Raw genomic sequence first — 20,206 nt, forward strand, 5'->3', positions numbered from 1 at the left:
ACTATAGGCCAGCAGCAGGCCTGCTAATGGATGCCAGAGCTGATGAAGACTAACAAGGTGGATTCCAGTCAGATCATTTGATCCTAGTCAAACAGCAGGGTAACCTCTCCACTTCCTGGACCAGGCAGACCGAGCTTTCCAAGAAGGCTCCACATCCCCTCGACCTCCCCTACAGTAGAGGGTATGGCCTAGCACACAGACAGAGTGTGGCACTGAAGAGCAGCGGGTGTCAAAAGCTCTCTATGTTTCTGTAGGCCTACACAGTAGGCCTATCCGCTTAGTTTCAAAAGAGAGGAAGAAGACCTCATTGAGAATTCTTAAAAGAAAAATTGTGACAGGGCTCTCCTAGCTCAGTGTGCTTTGAGGAGCAGAACATAAAACTATCGAGGCAGTGAACAGCACTCGCCCCCACTCCAAAATAAATTCTATTAGGTTTTAACAAACGCAGAGTGAACAATAACACAAAACAGACAAGGTATTTTGAGAAAAAGGACCCTATTAAAGACACAGCGAGACTCATATCTGTCAACAAAGACCTTAAGCCACAAGACCGCAAACCTGCCGTGTCCACACTAATAAGCACATCGTGTTTCAGAAACAGGCATGCGATCTCCAGCAACACGTTATTTTCATCCTGGCCCTTTTTTTCCTGGATTGAGATCAATCTTTTCATTTTTTTTTTTTTTTCCTCTTTTCACAAAAATCACATAAAGTCGACGACAAAGAAACGTGCTCAACATGTGACGCTCTGATTATTAACAGCGGGAACTTTGCGCACGCTAAATCACCCCCCTCTCTTTTAAGAGATATATACGGGTCCTCTCATGCACTATACATTACGTCTGAGCTACTGAGTGGAAAAACAGTCCCTCCTTATAGGACTATTATGGTCACTAATCATAGCAAACAAGTCCGATGTCTAACTCTGCATATAAATTCACAGTCAGCCGTGCGGTTAAGGCCCTAGGCCGGTCCCTACGGTCCCCACACAGAACCACCGGTTCCACGTGCCTCTCTCAGTAACCGCTGGGGTCTCAGAAGTACGGGTGGGTGGAGAGGCTGGGGGTCCCAGGTCAAGAACCCAGTATAGCCTTACAATAATAAATGTGGTTTTGGGCTGGCGGTTAACAGTAGGAAGACACGGCATGGCACCAGGCACGTGTGTGAGCTGAGGGATGGCTGTGGACCAAGAGCCTCATGGCCCCTGTTCGTGACATACCTCACTACTCCATGGAGGGCCATCTCTAAGAGAGGTGCATTATGGGGCACGGCAGTCACGGCCAGACTCAAAGCCACACTAGTAGCAGACCTGCAAACTCTGGAGTAGTGAAAAAGGTGACGACATACAAAACTAAAACCCTCTAGATTCACTGAAACTACCATAGTTAACGTAAAAAAGGTGACTGTAGCCAAAAGGTGACACGTTTGCAGGTCTGTAGTAGGCGGCGACTCTGGGGACGGGGCGCCATAATCAAGCTCATGGACTAACGAGGGCGCCATTCTTGACATGCTTCCTCTAGTCTGCAGTGCCGTGCTGTTGTGTGAACCGTTTACCTTTTCACCTCGGAAAGATGCTGATCTATGTGACACGAGTAACAGTTGAAATTTACAATCTCTTTAGGCCTACTTGGCAGTGTCGGGGAATGTGACTCTGTCTGCTGCCTGAAACAGCTGGATGATGTGATTGTGAGCCTGAGGTTTATTAAACTTTTGACAGCTGAAAATATCCCATACGATTCTATGAGTTTTCAATCCATTCACTTCTGCTGATGCAGGGACTTGACTGAGTTGGACCGCTCGGCTGCCAGCATCTGTCCCATCATTCAGCTATTAGGGGATTTAATACAGTGCATTGCTATGCCTCTTCAGGGAGAGAGCATTATACCAGCAATCTGCATCAGCACAAGCCGCAAACATCCCTTAGTTACATAACGGCTCTTGGTAGGCTCGTCTGGCCTTCGGTCTCTCAGCTACCGCGACTGTTAAGAGCTAGCGCTAGCGTCGGACAAGTCAAACGAGGTTGCAGCATTACGACAGGATCAGCCATCTTGACAGCATGATATCACAGAGTCGATTTTTTTTTTTAAGAGTTTCCAGGATTTTCAACTTTTGGAAAATGCGCTCAGGCAAGACGGGCTAATGCTATGTCCGGGTGCTGGTAGTCGTTAGCGTGCCTGTCTGTGTGAGAGACCCAGGTTTCGGGTTTCAGGACCCCATCGCTCGCCTGCGCCCTCCTGCCGCGTCTAGGCCGCTTCTGCTGGAACACACTTCACAAGACGGATACTCGGACCAGCGGGATTTATTGAGGCTCGTAGAAAGACAGTGATGCCATGTGTTAACATGTCTAGTGCATTGTTCGGGATTTGTCGTTATGTACAGGATAAGCGTAGCAAGCGTGACGGCATCTCACGCAACATAAAAAAAAGATGTAAGCAAAAATAAATTCGAGCAGACAGTTATAAAACATAGGCCCCTCGTCATCATTTGTCTAGTGGAAACTTGTTCCATGTTGTGTTCGTTGGAACGAAGCCTCTAGATTTATGAAACGACGATCGTGGCCTATAGGAGAATATTTAAATCTTCCCTATGAATTTCCAAATGTACTCTGCTGATTCATCCATTCCATCGTGATTCTTGGAATCACCCATTTCCTAGAGGGGTGTAAACACTCTAAATCTGAGCCGACAGTTTGAAATCGGAATATCTGCCCGATCTAAACCACATGGGCCTGACCACTACGGGCTGTGCAGGATCATGGTTATGTAATAACCATTTGTGTTATTGGGCTAATCACAACGTATGTTGATTGGGCTGATAGCAGTTAAAGTGCAGCGTTCATCAGCATGATTGGCTTTTCAAAGCACATTTCCCTGAGAGGAGATGATGTTGTTTTTGGACAGGCGGTCGGGGCCCTGGAGCCTCCTGGGTCGGGTCTTCAGAACCAGGCTGAGAGGCCGTGTTGCTCCTTCACCACCCAGATGCTGTCAATCACCTTTCCGTACTGAAAGACCAGACGATGCAATGAGCCCAGTGTGTGTGTGTGTGTGTGTGTGTATACTATACAGTAATCGAGCTAATGATAGTGTGTGTGTGTGTATACTGTACAGTGATAGAGTTAACGATAGTGTGTGTGTATGTGTATACTGTACAGTAATAGAGTTAACAATAGTGTGTGTGTGTGTGTGTGTGTGTGTATACTGTACAGTGATAAGAGTTAACGATAGTGTGTGTGTGTGTGTGTGTGTGTATGTGTATACTTTACAGTAATAGAGTTAACGATAGTGTGTGTGCGTGTGTATGTGTATACTGTACAGTAATAGAGTTAACGATAGTGTGTGTGTGTGTGTGTGCGTGCGCTCACCTGGTCATCGGAGACCTGCTCCAGGTACAGATGTGTGGAGTTGACCACCTGCATGCGCGTGTAGCCGTAGTCGTTGTTGCGGACGGCGCTCCACTCTCTGGGCTCGGGGACGAAGGGGTCGGTCTTCTCCCTGCAGCCCTGGAAGAGACGCCGGTGGGATCCAAAAGCACCGTCAGTCACCGCCACGTCCCCCCCCCCCCCCCCCCGGTCCTGTCCTCTGACATCACTCGTCTACTGTGCACCCCCCCCCCCGGTTCTGCGGAGGGTCACATGTCTCCCCCGAGGGCGCCTCTCGTTCCCGGGCCCCCGTGTTCATTAGGAACCCAGGACTCTGGCTGCCGTCCGGGGCCCCTGACTGCTCTTTGAAACGCGGAGGGACTGATCCATGTGGCGGGCCCGGGTGACCTTCCTGTGGACCGCTACGTCAACCCCATGCCGCCAGCGCAGCAGAGACAGCTGGCCCGGGAGTCTCACCAGGCGCGCTAGCCGCCACCGCCGCGCGCGAGAGGTCAATGCACGCCCGCTGGTCTCACACATCAGAGGCCAGGAGGATAATGACGACTCAGAGCTGGATGTCAGATCGTAGACTAAACTGATTCGATCCTGGGGGGTGAACTTACGGCGGAGCCCGTGATGATGTGAACGGGGGCTTTGGGGTTCACGTAAGGCTGCTCCGCGCTTCCGTTGAATACCTGGAGAGGAGATGGACAGTGAGGGGGAGGGAGAGAAGGCGAGAGAGAGAGAGAGAGAGGGGGATGAGTCGTGGCGTCGACACCCGGGAGGGGGGAGGCGACGGCGGACGCGGGCGGGGGGGGGGCTGACCTTGTCGCCGTAGACGGGCCACAGCCGCTCGTACGAGTGCTCGTGCGCCCACAGCTCCAGGTCAACACCTGGGAAACAAAACAACACAGTTAACACCTCGCCGCGATACTTCCGACGCCGTCGGCGAACGTAAACCGAATTCCTCGGCGCAGGTTAAGTTCGGGACGGGGGGGGGGGGGGTGGGTCGAGGCGCGGTTCAGACGGGCCCTCCCGCGCGATCGCTATCTGGGGGGTTTCTCCACGTCTTCGGCCGACTTATCTCATATTTATTTTCCAGCCGTCGACGAGCGCGCCCAGAGATAAGATCTTCCAAACACTCGTCAGCGCTCAGGCAACTCTCGAAGAGCAACAAACACGCCGGGGGAAAGGCGATATCGGAAAAACATCTGGACGAGGCCTGTCGGGAAGATGGCCAGACGGCCGGTCTGCTGCTGTAATAAAGGATGTGTGTTTGGATTCCTAACCGCCGCGGCCCCGGGGACGCGAGTCTGTCTGAGCCGGGCAGATTTGCGAGAGTAACACCTATTAGCGCGCGGGCGCCGGCGGCGTGAGGTCATCAAACGGAGGCCGTTACCGTGGAGGTAGAGCAGATCCTCCAGACCGGGGGCGGGCGGCTCGGTGTCGTTCCGTCCCAGTCGGACCTGGGGGAGAAGAGGACGAGAGAGGAGGACGAAGAGGGGGAGAGAGAGAGAGAGAGAGAGAGAGAGAGAGAGAGAGAGAGAAAGGGAGTGTTGGCATGTAACCATCTGGAACCCTAACCGGTAGCGGCCTCGTGCGCCGATGCCGGCATGTCAGTCCACGCGCGCGACCGTACGCCGAGCGCCGGACGACAGGTCCGAAACGGAAAGCGCTCTGTCCACGTTGACTCTGATTACGGCGTCTCAGCGCAGACACAGATAGATGTGCTGATGTCTCTGGCTCGTCGTGTCGCACGCTGCTGGTGGTTCATGCGTCGCGACGCGTGGCGGGAAAACAAAAGTCTGCTTGCGCTTTCGCAGTGAAGCATTCGAGATACTGACTCAGTCTTCTTCACATGAACAACAACGATAAAACCCCGACAGATACATTTCCAGGATATTTATGCTGAAATTTTATGTTGAAAGAATGATATAGGGTCAGAAAACATCAAATAACGGGTAACAAATAAATGCTTATTGCTTGTTGAGTTATTTCTGGTCGTTAAACGTGTCTTATATTATCACAAGGGGATATTTGGGCGGGGTGGAATGCGGTCAGAATTTACACACTCTCGGACCGAGGGGGGCGGGCGTTTGTGGCGCCACAGTCGCTGGACTCGGCAGCAGACGTTGGGGCCAGTCTACTTCCTGGACCATTTACATGTCTCTCCCCATCTCCCCTTAGTCAGGCCCTGGGGGGGTCATGGAGTGTTTTATGCCCCGGAGGGGTCCACGCACCGCGTTTGCTTGGCTGACCAGAACCTTCAGCGCACATGTTGCTAATGAGTTGCGTCTGGACCTGATCTCCATAATCCACAAATTCATGCTCAGACACACTTTCTAATAATTCCACTTCCAATACGAACCACCGCTCACAACAGGCCTGTTGCTAGTCGGGTTATTCTAGTCTGCGCCAAAAGCTATTCGACTAGAACACAATCAACATCCGATAATCAGACACTCTCTCATATGTACGCTATTAGAACTAATCGTTCGGAAATGACGCGTCTGTTTGTGAGCTATTTCCACCTCCCTAGTGCTTTGCTGGTGTTAATTATTAAAGTCAAGCTGGAAACGTGACTCACGATGCTGTGGAACGTGGTGCAGTCGTCCTGGTCGTCGTCAGAGCAGTACATGGGTCGGTGCCCCATAGTGATGATCCAGGGGCGCGCTGCCCTGTTCTCTGGCTCGTTAGCCTCCTGAAGGAACGGGAGAAACAAGAGTGTAAGACACACAAGTGTGTGTGTGTGTGTGTTTGTGAGAGAGAGATAAATAGTGTAATTATTACGTGTGTGTGTGTGACAGAGACATAGTGTAATTATTGCATGTGCGTACGTGTGTGTGTGTGCATGTGTGTGGGTGTATGTGTGTATGTGTGTGTGTGTGTGTGCGTGCCAGTCAGAGAGAGCACCTCCAGATCCTTTTTCAGCCACTCGTACTGCTTGAAGATGAGATCCTGGCCGTACTCCAGGTAGAAGTAGACCTCGGTAGACAGGGAGATTATGTGGGCGGGGCCTATGTTCCAGCTGTGGACGCACAACATTCAAATGATCAACAGCCTTGACCAGGGAAAGCAAACATGCATTAACTCCAAGTGGCAGGTCCAGGCCTCATCTGGTCTCTCTCACTGACTCGTCCCCAAAGGACACCCTGCTGTGACATCGTTTAAAAATGGCTCTGACCAACTGCCCTCTACGCAGAAATGTCAGCTGGCATTGGTGAGGTTTTTGGTTGTTGAGTTGTTCTTTGGTGCTGACCAGTCTACTATTTTAACGATGTTTTTATTTATTCTGTAAAGCATTGTGTGCTATATTTGCTTGTATGAACAGTGCTATATAAATAAAGTTGACTTTGACTTAGCTGTGGAAGACCCAATGATGCAGTTCCCTCTTCCCTACCAGGCGATCTCACAATCATAGATTACAGTATTTGATTGACTGTTAATCCATATAGCATGTACATAATCCATCCAGACCCTTATCTATCCCATCAGCTAATTTTATACTTATAGAATCGGTACCTATTGTGTAATTTGTGTTAATTTGTAAAATGTAATTTTGTAAATTGTAACTTGTAAATGTGTTATTTGGAATTAAGTACAGTATTAGAGTTTATCTGTAGTATAATCTTGGAGCCGGCAGCAACATTTCACTGTGACTGTACACCGTAGGCTAGGCCTACATGTGACTAATAAAATCATCTTGAATCTTGATTGCTTGTTTGCTGGCTTGGCCGGTGACAGCTCGGCCGGGTTCGACACGAGTCGTGCTCCGAGCTCCTTGGACCAGCGCCGGCCGCCGAGACCGGTGCGCGCACGTGCGCCACGGTGTCCTGCGGGTGTGTGCACGTGCGTGGCCTTTCGCACGTGCCTCTTCCCAGAGATAGATTTCCTCCGGCGAGGCGCATGCCGCGCTCCGGGCCGACAGCGCCGGGCCTGCCCTGGACCCTGGAGGTATTCTGTTACGGCCTCGGAGAGCGGCCCGCGTGTTATGTCTCAGCCGCAGGTCGGATGTATAGGCTAGCTCATTTGTGCGGCTCTCTTCCCTCAGATGGAATGACCGCGGGGGGAAAACGCTTCGCTTCTCCGTCAATTCCCCCGGAGAGGCTCTCGGGTCGTTAACGGCTACTTAAAATACGGTTGGAGGTACTGCAAGCCTGCACGTGATGCTACGGATGCGGTCGCTCCACCGACAACAAAAAAAAAAAGTTTTTTTCCCTATCACTGTAGTCGCTACCCACACCTATAGTTTGGGAAGTTTTTCCTTGCAATGCGATATGGGGTTATGTCACCTACTTAGAGTAGGCTACGCCTCATAAATGGCTTAACTGTAATGTGATTTATGGCGGGCCCGTGTTTTGGTCTCTCTTACCTGTACCAGAGGCTCTCCGTCTGTCCAGGCATGCTGAACCGACTCCTGTAGTTGGAGAAGTTGCTGAGAAAAACAGACAAGGAGAAAGCTACTGAAACGAATGACCCGTGCGATCTATGTGCCTGGAATATGGAGGTGCTGTAACTTCCAGCTACAGACCCTGGCTCTCCATCATCTCGTGGTCCCCTCGCCAGCGCTTGTCAACAAACCCTAATCTTAGACTACACACTAGTCACGATGCAGTCCACGACCACTTGAGTCATTCAGGAATATAATGGTGGCCAATGGTGGGGCCGTTCTCACCCTAACTTCTCCCTCTCCACTTCTCCCGTCACAGTAGCTACAGTAAGAGCCCAATAGATCACTCTGATGACAGGAGCTAAGCACCGGCTTTAAACTAGATGATATACAGCTAGCTACTGTATCTGACATTTTGTTATGGTATAACACGGTATATTTTTGTACTTTTGCAGCCAGGATCAGGGTCTGTTGGAAGCGGGCTTCCCAGACAGGACAGGGCACGGGCAGAATTTCCTGCCCATCGGTCCAAGGCTGTCACCAACCGGCTCTACCACCGGTAATTTACCGAAAAGAAAACACGCCACGCCAAAACCACCAAACCAGGACAAACACACACACACACACACACACAAACACAGACAGACAGACAGTGGGTTCCCGTAAGGCAGAAGGATCCCGACCAGAACCCCGGACCTGCTGTGCCTCGGGAAGCGCCAGGGCCCGGGCCTGCTCTCCAGACCGACCAGAAACACGTGCCAGTCCCTAAATATTACCATTGGCCAAAACCGGTGTTGACACGCTGTATGCAAAAAGGAGGGAAAAGACTTTCTAAGAAAGCCATCCCGTACGGAACGCCTGAACACTCAGTGCTTTCTCTTTATGGATTGGGATTTTAATTTCGGTCATAAAAAGTGTGAGCCAATCTTTCCTCTACTAAGGGAAGGGGAGGGGGGGGGCAGTAGTCTGATAGCTCTGCTGTCTCTCATGTAACAGCCGAGGGGAGGGACAGTTCGCCCCAGGAGCTCTGACCGAATGTTGTGATCGGGAGGACATGTGGCAGGGTCAGTCCTGGGTTAGGGTCAGGGTCAGTCCTGGGTTAGGGTTAGGGTCAGTCCTGGGTTAGGGTCAGGGTCAGTCCTGGGTTAGGGTCAGGGTCAGTCCTGGGTTAGGGTCAGGGTCAGTCCTGGGTTAGGGTCAGGGTCAGTCCTGGGTCAGGGTCAGTCCTGGGTTAGGGTCAGGGTCAGTCCTGGGTTAGGGTCAGGGTCAGTCCTGGGTTAGGGTCAGGGTCAGTCCTGGGTTAGGTCAGGGTCAGTCCTGGGTTAGAGTCAGGGTCTGTCCTGGGTTAGGGTCAGGGTCAGTCCTGGGTTAGGGTCAGTCCTGGGTTAGGTCAGGTTCTGTCCTGGGTTAGGGTCAGGGTCAGTCCTGGGTTAGGTCAGGGTCAGTCCTGGGTTAGGGTCAGGGTCAGTCCTGGGTTAGGTCAGGGTCAGTCCTGGGTTAGGGTCAGGGTCAGTCCTGGGTTAGGGTCAGTCCTGGGTTAGGGTCAGGTCTGGGTTAGGGTCAGGGTCAGTCCTGGGTTAGGGTCAGGTCTGGGTTAGGGTCAGGGTCAGTCCTGGGTTAGGGTCAGGGTCAGTCCTGGGTTAGGTCAGGGTCAGTCCTGGGTTAGGGTCAGTCCTGGGTTAGGGTCAGGTCTGGGTTAGGGTCAGGGTCAGTCCTGGGTTAGGGTCAGGTCTGGGTTAGGGTCAGGGTCTGTCCTGGGTTAGGGTCAGTCCTGGGTTAGGGTCAGGGTCAGTCCTGGGTTAGGGTCAGTCCTGGATTAGGGTCAGTCGTGGGTCAGGGTCAGTCCTGGGGCTGGGTCAGTCCTGGGTTAGGGTCAGGGTCAGTACTGGGTCAGGGTCAGTACTGGGTCAGGGTCAGGGTCTGTCCTGGGTTAGGGTCAGGGTCAGTCCTGGGTTAGGGTCAGGGTCAGTCCTGGGTTAGGGTCAGGTTCTGTCCTGAGTTAGGGTCAGGGTCAGTCCTGGGTTAGGTCAGGGTCAGTCCTGGGTTAGGTCAGGGTCAGTCCTGGGTTAGGGTCAGGGTCAGATGTTAAAAGAACGGAGCAGGGCCAGAGCACTCAGAGCCATATAAAGGTGGGTTCTGTGTCTGACGGTGAATGTGTTTAATGAGAGCTTCTCTGGTCTGGGTAGACCTTGTGGTTTAATGAGAGCTTCTCTGGTCTGGGTAGACCTTGTGGTTTAATGAGAGCTTCTCTGGTCTGGGAAGACCTTGTGGTTTAATGAGAGCTTCTCTGGTCTGGGTAGACCTTGTGGTTTAATGAGAGCTTCTCTGGTCTGGGTAGACCTTGTGGTTTAATGAGAGCTTCTCTGGTCTGGGTAGACCTTGTGGTTTAATGAGAGCTTCTCTGGTCTGGGAAGACCTTGTGGTCAGGAGTGCGTGCTCAAGGCTGTGACATCATGGCTACTGGGCAATTTCTTATGTGGTGGTCATTCCAGGCATGGAACTAATTTCTTAGCCATGTTTGCTTGCTTAGCCTGGGTTAGGGTTGGATTGATAATCATATTTTTTTCAGATTTTCAGATAAAATAATTTGTTCATGATATTTTTTTATTCTATTCTATCATTAATTAGAATAACGGCTGTAGCTCAGGAGGTAGAGCGGGTCGTCCAATGATCGTAGGGTCGGCGGTTCGAATCCCGGCTCCTCCTGACGACACGACGAAGTGTCCTTGGGCAAGACGCTGAACCCCAAATTGCCCCCAATGAGCAGGCTAGCACCTTGCAAGGCAGCTGCCGTCATTGGTGTGTGAATGTGTGTGTGAATGGGTGAATGAGAGGCCTTCATTGTAAAGCGTTATAATATAGGTGCAGTCCATGTACCATGTACAGTACTGAAAGTGAGAGAGGGAGACAGTTGTACTCAGGAGCTGATCTCTCCTAAGAGAGCAGCAGTAGACACCATATCTGCTTATTTGAGAGACCGGGACACATCTCTGGCCTACAGCGTGGTCTAGACCTAGATGAACAGCCCCATCTTGTGGCCAAGCAGGGAACCAGCAGACATAAGGTGCATAAGGCACATGAGCCCCAAGGGTCCCCTGTCCCTAAAAAAGGACACCGCTTATTCATGAAGCAGGAGACATTTAGGAGGCCCTGGACAGTGGAAATAGAAGAGGGGTCGTCCGGGGGCATTTATTTACTGCAATAATACATTCTTTCTGGGTATAAGGAATGATATATAAGCCGGCACGTTTTAGAGGAAACGATCGAGCGCAAGGATAACAAACAACCGAAGCCAGACTCAACAGTGGAAAATCTGATCAACTCCATAATACGCTAATGCTACGCTACGCTAATATTTGTGTCATTAATCTACATTAGGTTCGCGTAACGCAACCGCACGTCATTCTCGTCGGTAATCATATACAGGCTCTTTTCCATGTGTGTTTCTCTTTTCCGAGAAAACACCATATAGAAAATCGTAGGGGAGACATTCCCAGGACTTGTGGATGGGGATGGGGCGACTCATAGCCCAAAAAAAGGGACCGTTCCTCCCATCATATCTACCCTTTCATGGGACTGATGAGTTGGAGCTCCAAAGATGCCCACATAATCCAGGGCTGGAAACGGGAGTAAACAAGGTACGCGACCGTTTGCGTGCGAATGTAAACATCCCAAACCCCGCGTCATATCCCTTTCCCTCTGAATGGCGACGGCCGCGTCCTCGTCCCCCGGGACGCGCTGATCTATACGGCGTGTCGGTGGGGAACAAAGGCGGCCTTGAAACGGGCTCTCGGTGTCCTCATACGGACGCGCTGGTCTCATGCTGCTGGAATGTGGACTCGTCTTGCGGTCGGGCTCCATTCATCTGCCGTTTAGCCCGCTGGTTTTGAGGTTGGAAAGGAGCAGAAGGGGCAGGAGCCAGCTGCCGCGGAGAGGTTTGGACCTAAACAGCGCCGCCGAACACATGGGTACGGGGAGCGGGAGCTGGATTGGTGGACTATTAGGGGTTATGTAATGTAAAGAGCTGGTTTTGGATATCGGGTTCTTATGTCAGGTGGTGGCAGGGCCAAGAAAAACACACTACTGTTAGCAGCTCCGTAAGTGAGACCAGCCGGCGGCGCGTTACTCACAGGAGGGCCGATGCGCGCGGATAGAGGGGGCGATTGTATCGTGGGCGTCGGATCAAACGGTTTTACCTTTCAAAACATTTCAGACACACGCAAACACACGAATATGAACACGCACACACGTGTGCGAGCACATTTGTGAGAGCAGCTGATGTATATAGGCACGCACACACACACTGTCTCACACACACGTGTGAGCACACACATTTGTGATAGCAGCTGATATATATATAGGCACACACACACAGTCTCACACGTGTGCGCACACATTTGTGATAGCAGCTGATACACACACACACTGTCTCACACACGTGTGCGCACACATTTGTGATAGCAGCTGATATACACACACACACACACACTGTCTCACACACACATTTGTGATAGCAGCTGATATTCAGGCACACACACTGTCTCACACACGTGTGCGCACACACATTTGTGATAGCAGCTGATATACACACACACACACACTGTCTCACACACACATTTGTGATAGCAGCTGATACACACACACTGTCTCACACACGTGTGCGCACACACGTTTGTGATAGCAGCTGATATACACACACACAGTCTCACACACACATTTGTGATAGCAGCTGATACACAGGCACACACACTGTCTCACACACACGTGAGTACACATTTGTGATCGCAGCTGATATATAGGCACACACACACACTGTCTCACACACACGTGTTAGCAAATGGACTACTGGATATTACACGCCTGACCCCTGAGTCTGTCCATCTTTCCCAGGGACTAGAGTTATATAACTCTGTGATTATAGTTGATCTTTGTGACAACATGGAGGACATGGTGGATTTCAGCCTAAAATTGGGTTGAATGTAAGGACAGTGGGGTTATATAGAGTTAACCCTTTTAACCCTGAAAGTACAGTGACAACATTTTGAATATTAATTGGATTTTCCCTATAATACTAGAAAGTGCAGTTTCTCAGCTTTCAGCAAGTGTTGGAGTGAGGAATTTTTTAGATTTGCTGGATATTTTTTTTATATTATTAAATATTTGTTAGATATTTTTTAAATGTTGCCGGTGACGTGGTCGTATCAAAAAGGTTAATGACTTAACTTGGTAGCATTACAACATCCTCATGAAATGCTCACAAACAAGCATCACAGTCGTGTTTACTTCGGGACTCCATATGAGGTAAACACAACAAACCAAACTAGCATTTCAGCCAAAATTCTTTAGTTCCCCGTCTAGGGCTCTGGGATAGCGAGCTGTCAAAACTCCCTTCCTGTTTGTTTGTGTTGTGCGCTCACTTGCACATTTGCGAGAGCAGCCGATATATATAGGCACACACACACTGTCTCACACACGTGTGAGTACACACATTTGTGATAGCAGCTGATATATATAGGCACACACACACACCGTCTCACACACGTGTGCGCACACATTTGTGATAGCAGCTGATATACACACACACACACACACACTGTCTCACACACACATTTGTGATAGCAGCTGATATACAGGCACACACACTGTCTCACACACACGTGTGAGTACACATTTGTGATCGCAGCTGATATATAGGCACACACACACACTGTCTCACACACACGTGTTAGCAAATGAACTACTGGATATTACAGGCCTGACCCCTGAGTCTGTCCATCTTTCCCAGGGACTAGTTATATAACTCTGTGATTATAGTTTATCTCTGTGACAACATGGAGGACATGGTGAATTTCAACCTAAAATTGGGTTGAATGTAAGGACAGTGGGGTTATATAGAGTTAATGACTTAACTTGGTAGCATTACAACACCCTCATGAAATGCTCAAAAACGGCATCGCAGTCGTGTTTACTTCGGGACTCCATATGAGGTAAACACAACAAACCAAACTAGCATTTCAGCCAAAATTCTTTAGTTCCCCGTCTAGGGCTCTTGAGATAGCGAGCTGTCAAAACTCCCTTCCTGTTTGTTTGTGTTGTGCGCTCACTTGTTTAGACGGTCGGTGGCCGGTCGGCTCCCGAAGCTTTCTCCAGAACTTTTTTTTTAACCAAACTGAAAACAGCTCCCATCTGCTGCGGGGGCCCGGCGGAGCTCTCCGCAGACTAACGGCTTTTCTCCCTCGCAGACCAAAGTGTTCTCTACTGTGGAAAAGCTGTGGTCTCTCCGCTGTGGCCTCACGGTTTGTTTTCCTCAGCTTCTGCCCCCCCCCCCCACAGTACAGTAGGAGATTATATATATATTATGTCAGGGGGGTCTGGCAGGCTCTCTCTCTCCCTCTCTTTCTCTCTCCCTCTCTCTCTTTCTCTCTCCCTCCCTCTCTCTATCTCTCTCTTTCCCTCTCTCTTTCTCTCTCCCTCTCTCTCTCTCTCTCTCTCTCCCTTTCTCTCTCTCTCGCTCTCGCTCTCTCTCGCTCTCGCTCTCTCTCTCCCTCTCTCTCTCCCTCTCTCTCTCTCTCAACAATATGAAATACAGAATGTGCTTTGTTTCTGCCCCAAACCCTTTAATAACATCATTGATCGCACGTGACCTGTACAGAATTCTGCGAAAAATGTGTGTAAAGAAGGAAAACATTAGCTAAGGGAGTTATGTTTACTCACTGTTCAGGGGAAATATACATCTTTCATAACTGCCATCATTAATCATTGACTTTCCAACTAATTGAACGTGTGTGTGTGTGTGTGTGTGTGTGTGTGCGTATTTGAACACAGAAAAGAAGGAATAGACAAACAGACAGATACAGTACACTAATACAGATACTGATGTTGATGCTGATACAGATACTGTACACACACACACACACAGACACACAGGCAGATACACAAACAGACAGACAGACAGCCGGACAGACAGACATACAGACAGAGCCAGACAGACAGCCGGACAGACAGACAGACAGCCGGACAGACAGACAGACAGACAGAGCCAGACAGACAGCCGGACAGACAGACAGACAGCCGGACAGACAGACAGACAGAGCCAGACAGACAGCCGGACAGACAGACAGACAGAGCCAGACAGACAGCCGGACAGACAGACAGACAGCCGGACAGACAGGAAGGAAGGTTAGAAGGTTCCACCTACTATGTGGCCTCATGGTTTCCTGGGCAGGTCATATAGGGCACATAGGCAGCTATGGACTGGATCTGCCTCATGAACTCATCACCGATCCGCCCATTGTCCTGAAACAGGGTCAGACAGTCACTATAGCAGCACATGACTAGAGCATATCTATCACCAAGCAAGAATTTGATAATGCTGACAGGGTGAAAGCAATTGTTCTGACGTATTGATTTCAAGCCAAAGTGTGTGTAAGAATCCGCTAAATCAATTTCCCAGACAGCTCTAAGAATGTGCCATCTGCATCGCACATATCTAAACTGACCTCAATGAAACCAGAACCATTTATTTCTCAAACATTCTAACGGCGGCGACTGAGTTTAAAAACGCTCTGCGGTCGATGGTCATCCTATCAGTTTTAGCTGCCATAGGCCTTAATGAGCTTAGATCACAATTTTGATTTCTGTTTTTCTATTCATAATATCAATCAGGCCCGAAGAACAGAGCTAGACATTCCAACAGGAAGCGACGTGTGAATTGCGGCGATACATTTCTGTGGTCGTCTGTTTCTGAGGGGGAGGGGGGGGGGGATGAATGGTGCAACGCAGCAATTTCGAAGCTCATTTCGAAAAAGGATTAATTGGCCGGCGTTGACTGAGGGCGATCGACAGCTATTCATCCACGTAATATCGTCACAGCTGCACTAGTTTTTAGAAAGTTTGCCCCCCGGACCAGTCAGGTGACAGGGCCCTAATCCCCCTCTTTCAGAACAGGACTGAGGCACTTCACGGGCGGAGCTCCTCGTTTAGAGTCCCTCTCCACCACAGAAGAGGGGTCTTTAGGATGACTGTTGATAGGTGGAGCGCGGCCTGAGGGGGGGGGGGTCCGTCTCGTCCGTCAGTGTGGATTTAGGGAGATGGTTAAATGGTTTAGAGAGCCTAAGCCCACGATGACAGAGGAGCCCACTTTCATGATTAACCCTGAGTGCTGCTCGTTTTCTGTGGGTCATCTTCTGACCGTGATTCGGCCTAAAGTGTGGTGATTATATGACGAGTCACTAATGTTCTACATCATGTGCATTGTTATTTTGTTAAATTAATTACTAATCAAGATGTGCAGTACCAAACATATACAGGAAATAACTTTTACTGTACCTCATGCATGTCATACGCAAAGTCCCCTGGAAAACAAAAGATTGTGCTCAATTAGTAAATGGACGGCACTTATATAGCGCTTTTATCCAAAGCGCTTTGCACTGAAGGCCTCTCATTCACACACACACTCACACACCAATGGCGGCAGCTGCCATGCAAGGTGCGAACCTGCTCATTAGGGGCAATTTGGGGATCAGTGTCTTGCCCAAGGACACTTTGACATGTCGTCAGGAGGATCCGGGATTCGAACCGCCAACCCTACGATCATTGGACAACCCGCTCTACCTCCTGAGCTATACAGCCGCCTCCAATTAGTCAAAGAGGGGAATACTACTCAGGGCTTGACATAGAGTTGAATTTTTCAAAGTTACTGGCCCCAATGTTGTTCTTTTTTCAGTAGTTTTTTTTGCCAGCAGCAGGTCAGAATTTTTATTAGCGGCTATTGATTAGCGGCTATGTACAAGGTATTCGGCTGGCTTGTCTTCACATTCAAGTTCTCACGCTGGCGCGTTACCACGGCCAATCGGAGTAAAGGCTCGGATGTTTGTTTTTCTTGTCACACGAAGCTTACAGCTGGGCCGAGTTGATCTTCACCCCCGACAAAATGTAGCAAACGTGGTGTGTTGGAACACTCTGCTGATTGGGTAACGCGGAGAAAATGTGTTGTTCAATCTGGGAAGCATAGCAAAACATAAACGCTTTGTGGGGGCTGAACTCACCCGTGATCGTTGTGTCCCCGTGCTCTCTGCCTTGTTTGTGGAATGTGACTGCAGCTGCGGTGTCTGCCTTTTCTCCCAAAACCAAATCTCTCAAAAATGTGTTTTATTATGGGAAGACAATTGTAAGCATATCTCTCTCTCTCTCTCTCTCTCTCTCTCTATATATATATATATATATGTGTGTGTGTGTGGGCCATTGAAAAGCGTTATTTACTGGCCCGTAGGGCTGTCCAAAAAAAAATTAAGTTTGAAAATTTGAATATCTTTTTTTAAAAGAAGTTCAAACCTAAATTTGAGAGTTTGAATATTGTAATATTAATAAATAATATATTATTTATAAAAAATTATCCAGCGAATCGTGTTCATGCACGAAACGTTCATTTCCCTCGTTGTCAAAAACACCTCAGCGAGGGGTAACAGTGTTCACAGTACAATATTACAGTCAAGGGTTATTTTATCAGGCTATTATATTCATGAAAAATCTTAAATTCTAATATTGTTCGAACTCCACTAAATTAATTTGAATATATTCAAACTCAATTTCATGGCACTTTTGACAGCCCTACTGGCCCGGAGGTGATCCAGACAGAACCGAGCCAGCGCTTATGTCAAGCCCTGCTACCTGTTTCACTCTAGCACCAATGATGAGGCTATCTTGCGGTGTGCCACGCGCTCACAGTGGAGGTACCGTATCTATCTATCTATCTATCTATCTATCTATCTATCTATCTATCTATCTATCTATCTATCTATCTATCTATCTATCTATCTATCTATCCATCTATCTATATCACCAATGATGAGGCTATCTTGCGGTGTGCCACGCGCTCACAGTGGAGGTACCATATCTATCTATCTATCTATCTATCTATCTATCTATCTATCTATCTATATCACCAATGATGAGGCTATCTTGCGGTGTGCCACGCGCTCACAGTGGAGGTACCATATCTGTCTGTCTGTCTGTCTGTCTGTCTGTCTGTCTGTCTGTCTGTCTATCTATATATATATATATATCCCCAAGGATGAGGCTATCTTGCGGTGTGCCACGCGCTCACAGTGGAGGTACCGGCCGGTGTTGTAATGGCCTCTTACCGATGTGCAGGATGACGTCGTACATGCCCTGCTGGGTCTCCTTCTGCAGGCGGGCCAGGGACTGGGGGTTCTCGTTGCCCATGTCCCCGAACAGGGCGAACCTGGGGCTGAAGACGGCGCTGTCGTTCAGGGCCGTGAAGAAGAACAGCTCGCTCCACCCGGCGTCGCTGCCACAGTGGTACACTAGGGTCGAGCCGGGGGAGAGGGACACACACACGCACACACACGCAACGGATGAGTTGGGCCCTACGGTCCAGCAGGGGGCGCAATGAGAAAAGTCGTAGAGAAAGTAAACGTTCGGTCGTGGCCTAAACCCACCGTAGGCGGAGGCGGGCTTGAGGCCCGTGAGGGTGACCCTGTGGACGAACATCGCCCTCTTCTCCTCTCCCCCATCCACAAACAGGGTGGCCCCGCCCTCGGCGGTCAGCTCAAAGAGGCGGCCCCCCCACAGGCCGTACTCCACCTGGCTCTGCGTGCGGTTTGAGGTGGTCCAGGTGATCTCCATGGAGCCCGGGACCCCTGGGGAGGCGGGATCAGTTACCCAGAGAGAGTGAGCGCCTGGCAGGCCGAGCGCGGTGCTCCGTTTACGCACCCTGGATCCGTTTACGTTAGCCGAGAGATACGAAGGATACGAAAATGGCTGATAATTGCTCAACAGTTCTGGCGCTTTTTTTATCTTTTCCGTTGGCGAGACGTGGCCTTGGAAGAGCTGAGCCCAGAATTGGAAAAGTACCCCTATTTCATATCAAGAGGCCAAGAATGATAAAATAACTCCCACATGTCTTTCATTTTAAAGGTACATTCTGGAACCGTGTGTGCAATTACAAGTGATAGAATGGTCAGGGTGACCGTAAGCAGATGTCAGATCAGACAGGTCTATCTGTTAACTAGACAGATGGTCACTTTAATGACCCCTGCAGGAGGAAATTCCTCACACCAACGCAAGTAGATGGGTAACACACCTGTAGAGCTTTGCAAATTAGGGCTGGGCGATATTGACCAAAACATACATTGCAGCGATGCCATTTTTTGGCGATATATATTGCAATATATTTTGTTTGTTTAAAACAGAAATAAGCAAACTTGTAAACATACAGGCCTATGTCCTATATGAGGTTAGAACTAAACAGTGATCCTCGCGTCTGCTTACACCGGTAGCCAAGTGTCTTGACTGCGTTCCAAAACGCCTACTAATAATGTGTCTCTTAGTCATCAAAATTAAAAAGTTGAGCAAAAAGTTTGTATCATGACATATTTTGAGTTAACATAGCAGGGGAAAAAGAGAACAACATTGCAGGCCCTTGCTATGTGACAATAGGCTCTGTGCACCAGCTCCACTACTTCCTGAAAGTCACTTGGCATCTTTATTTCCTGTCCTATATGATTGGATTAAGTGATTAATCAGGTGTGCGGCAGACCCAGCGCACACCTGATTAATCACTTAATCCAATCATATTGGACAGGAAATAAAGCAGCCAAGTGACTTTCAGGAAGTAGTGAAGCTGGTGCACAGAGCCTATTGCACATGTGCACATTGAGATGGCGATGCATAAACCATATATAGTGCATCCCTATTGCAAATCCACCAGATGTCCCAGCAATGATAAAAGGCCTGTAAGCAAATGTGTCCAAATGACCCAGAGAGACATACCGTACCTGGGTAGGAGATGTGCACCTGTTCTGGTTGGGTCTCAACAGGGTTCACGCCCAGAACCAGCAGCGGCGCCAGGCTCAGCACGGTCAAAGCAGCACGGAGAGACGCCATTCGACTTCTTCTCTGCTCCAGCGCGGTCGTCCTGTGAGAAACAGGAAAACATCATTCTGCAGTCACATGACTTTTGTAGCCCTTCTCATCAAAATGTCACATGCTATCATAAAATGTGGAAGAATGTACTGGACTAGGAACAATAGCAGACCTAAGCACGTACACACACACACACACACACACACACACACCATTTTGCAGTAATGGCATACGCTATTGCAGACGACATAGGACAGGGTGCAAGACAGGACAGGACAGTGCAAAGGCATGACAGTACAAATGCAATACAAAAAACATTGCAAATACAAATACTGTGCAATATACAACATACGATAGATACACTGTTGAAAAGGGCGGCACGAATGCAATTTACATAAAATATACAGAACAGTATATATTCTCTGCAGAGAGAGAGTAAGTTTACCTCTCTGCTTTTTTGAGGAAGTTGATGTTCAGCTCACACGTGAGGTCCTGGGTGGTGATGTCCAGGAAGCAGAAGGAGTCAACAGTGGTCACTGGGGTGTCATTCAGTGTGATGAGGGGGGGGGGGG

At 49.4% G+C, this 20,206-nt stretch overlaps 1 protein-coding gene across 1 annotated transcript; it reads right to left on the reverse strand.

Annotated features, from left to right (window-relative positions):
* Positions 1–2,284: 2,284 nt before the first annotated feature.
* On the reverse strand, positions 2,285–20,206 carry acp7 (acid phosphatase 7, tartrate resistant (putative)). The gene is made up of 14 exons (XM_084438070.1): positions 20,080–20,206; positions 19,547–19,686; positions 18,209–18,409; positions 17,891–18,073; positions 16,077–16,102; positions 14,947–15,044; positions 7,731–7,793; positions 6,272–6,386; positions 5,946–6,059; positions 4,758–4,824; positions 4,184–4,251; positions 3,982–4,053; positions 3,362–3,499; positions 2,285–3,001 (listed from the first exon to the last, which is right to left on the reverse strand). The coding sequence occupies exons 2-14, from the start codon at positions 19,653–19,655 to the stop codon at positions 2,936–2,938; spliced, it is 1,320 nt and encodes a 439-aa protein (XP_084294196.1). The 5' UTR covers positions 19,656–19,686; positions 20,080–20,206; the 3' UTR covers positions 2,285–2,935.

This window comes from Borostomias antarcticus (assembly GCF_949987555.1).
Source record: "Borostomias antarcticus genome assembly, chromosome: 5".
Classification (NCBI taxonomy): Eukaryota; Metazoa; Chordata; class Actinopteri; order Stomiiformes; family Stomiidae; genus Borostomias; species Borostomias antarcticus.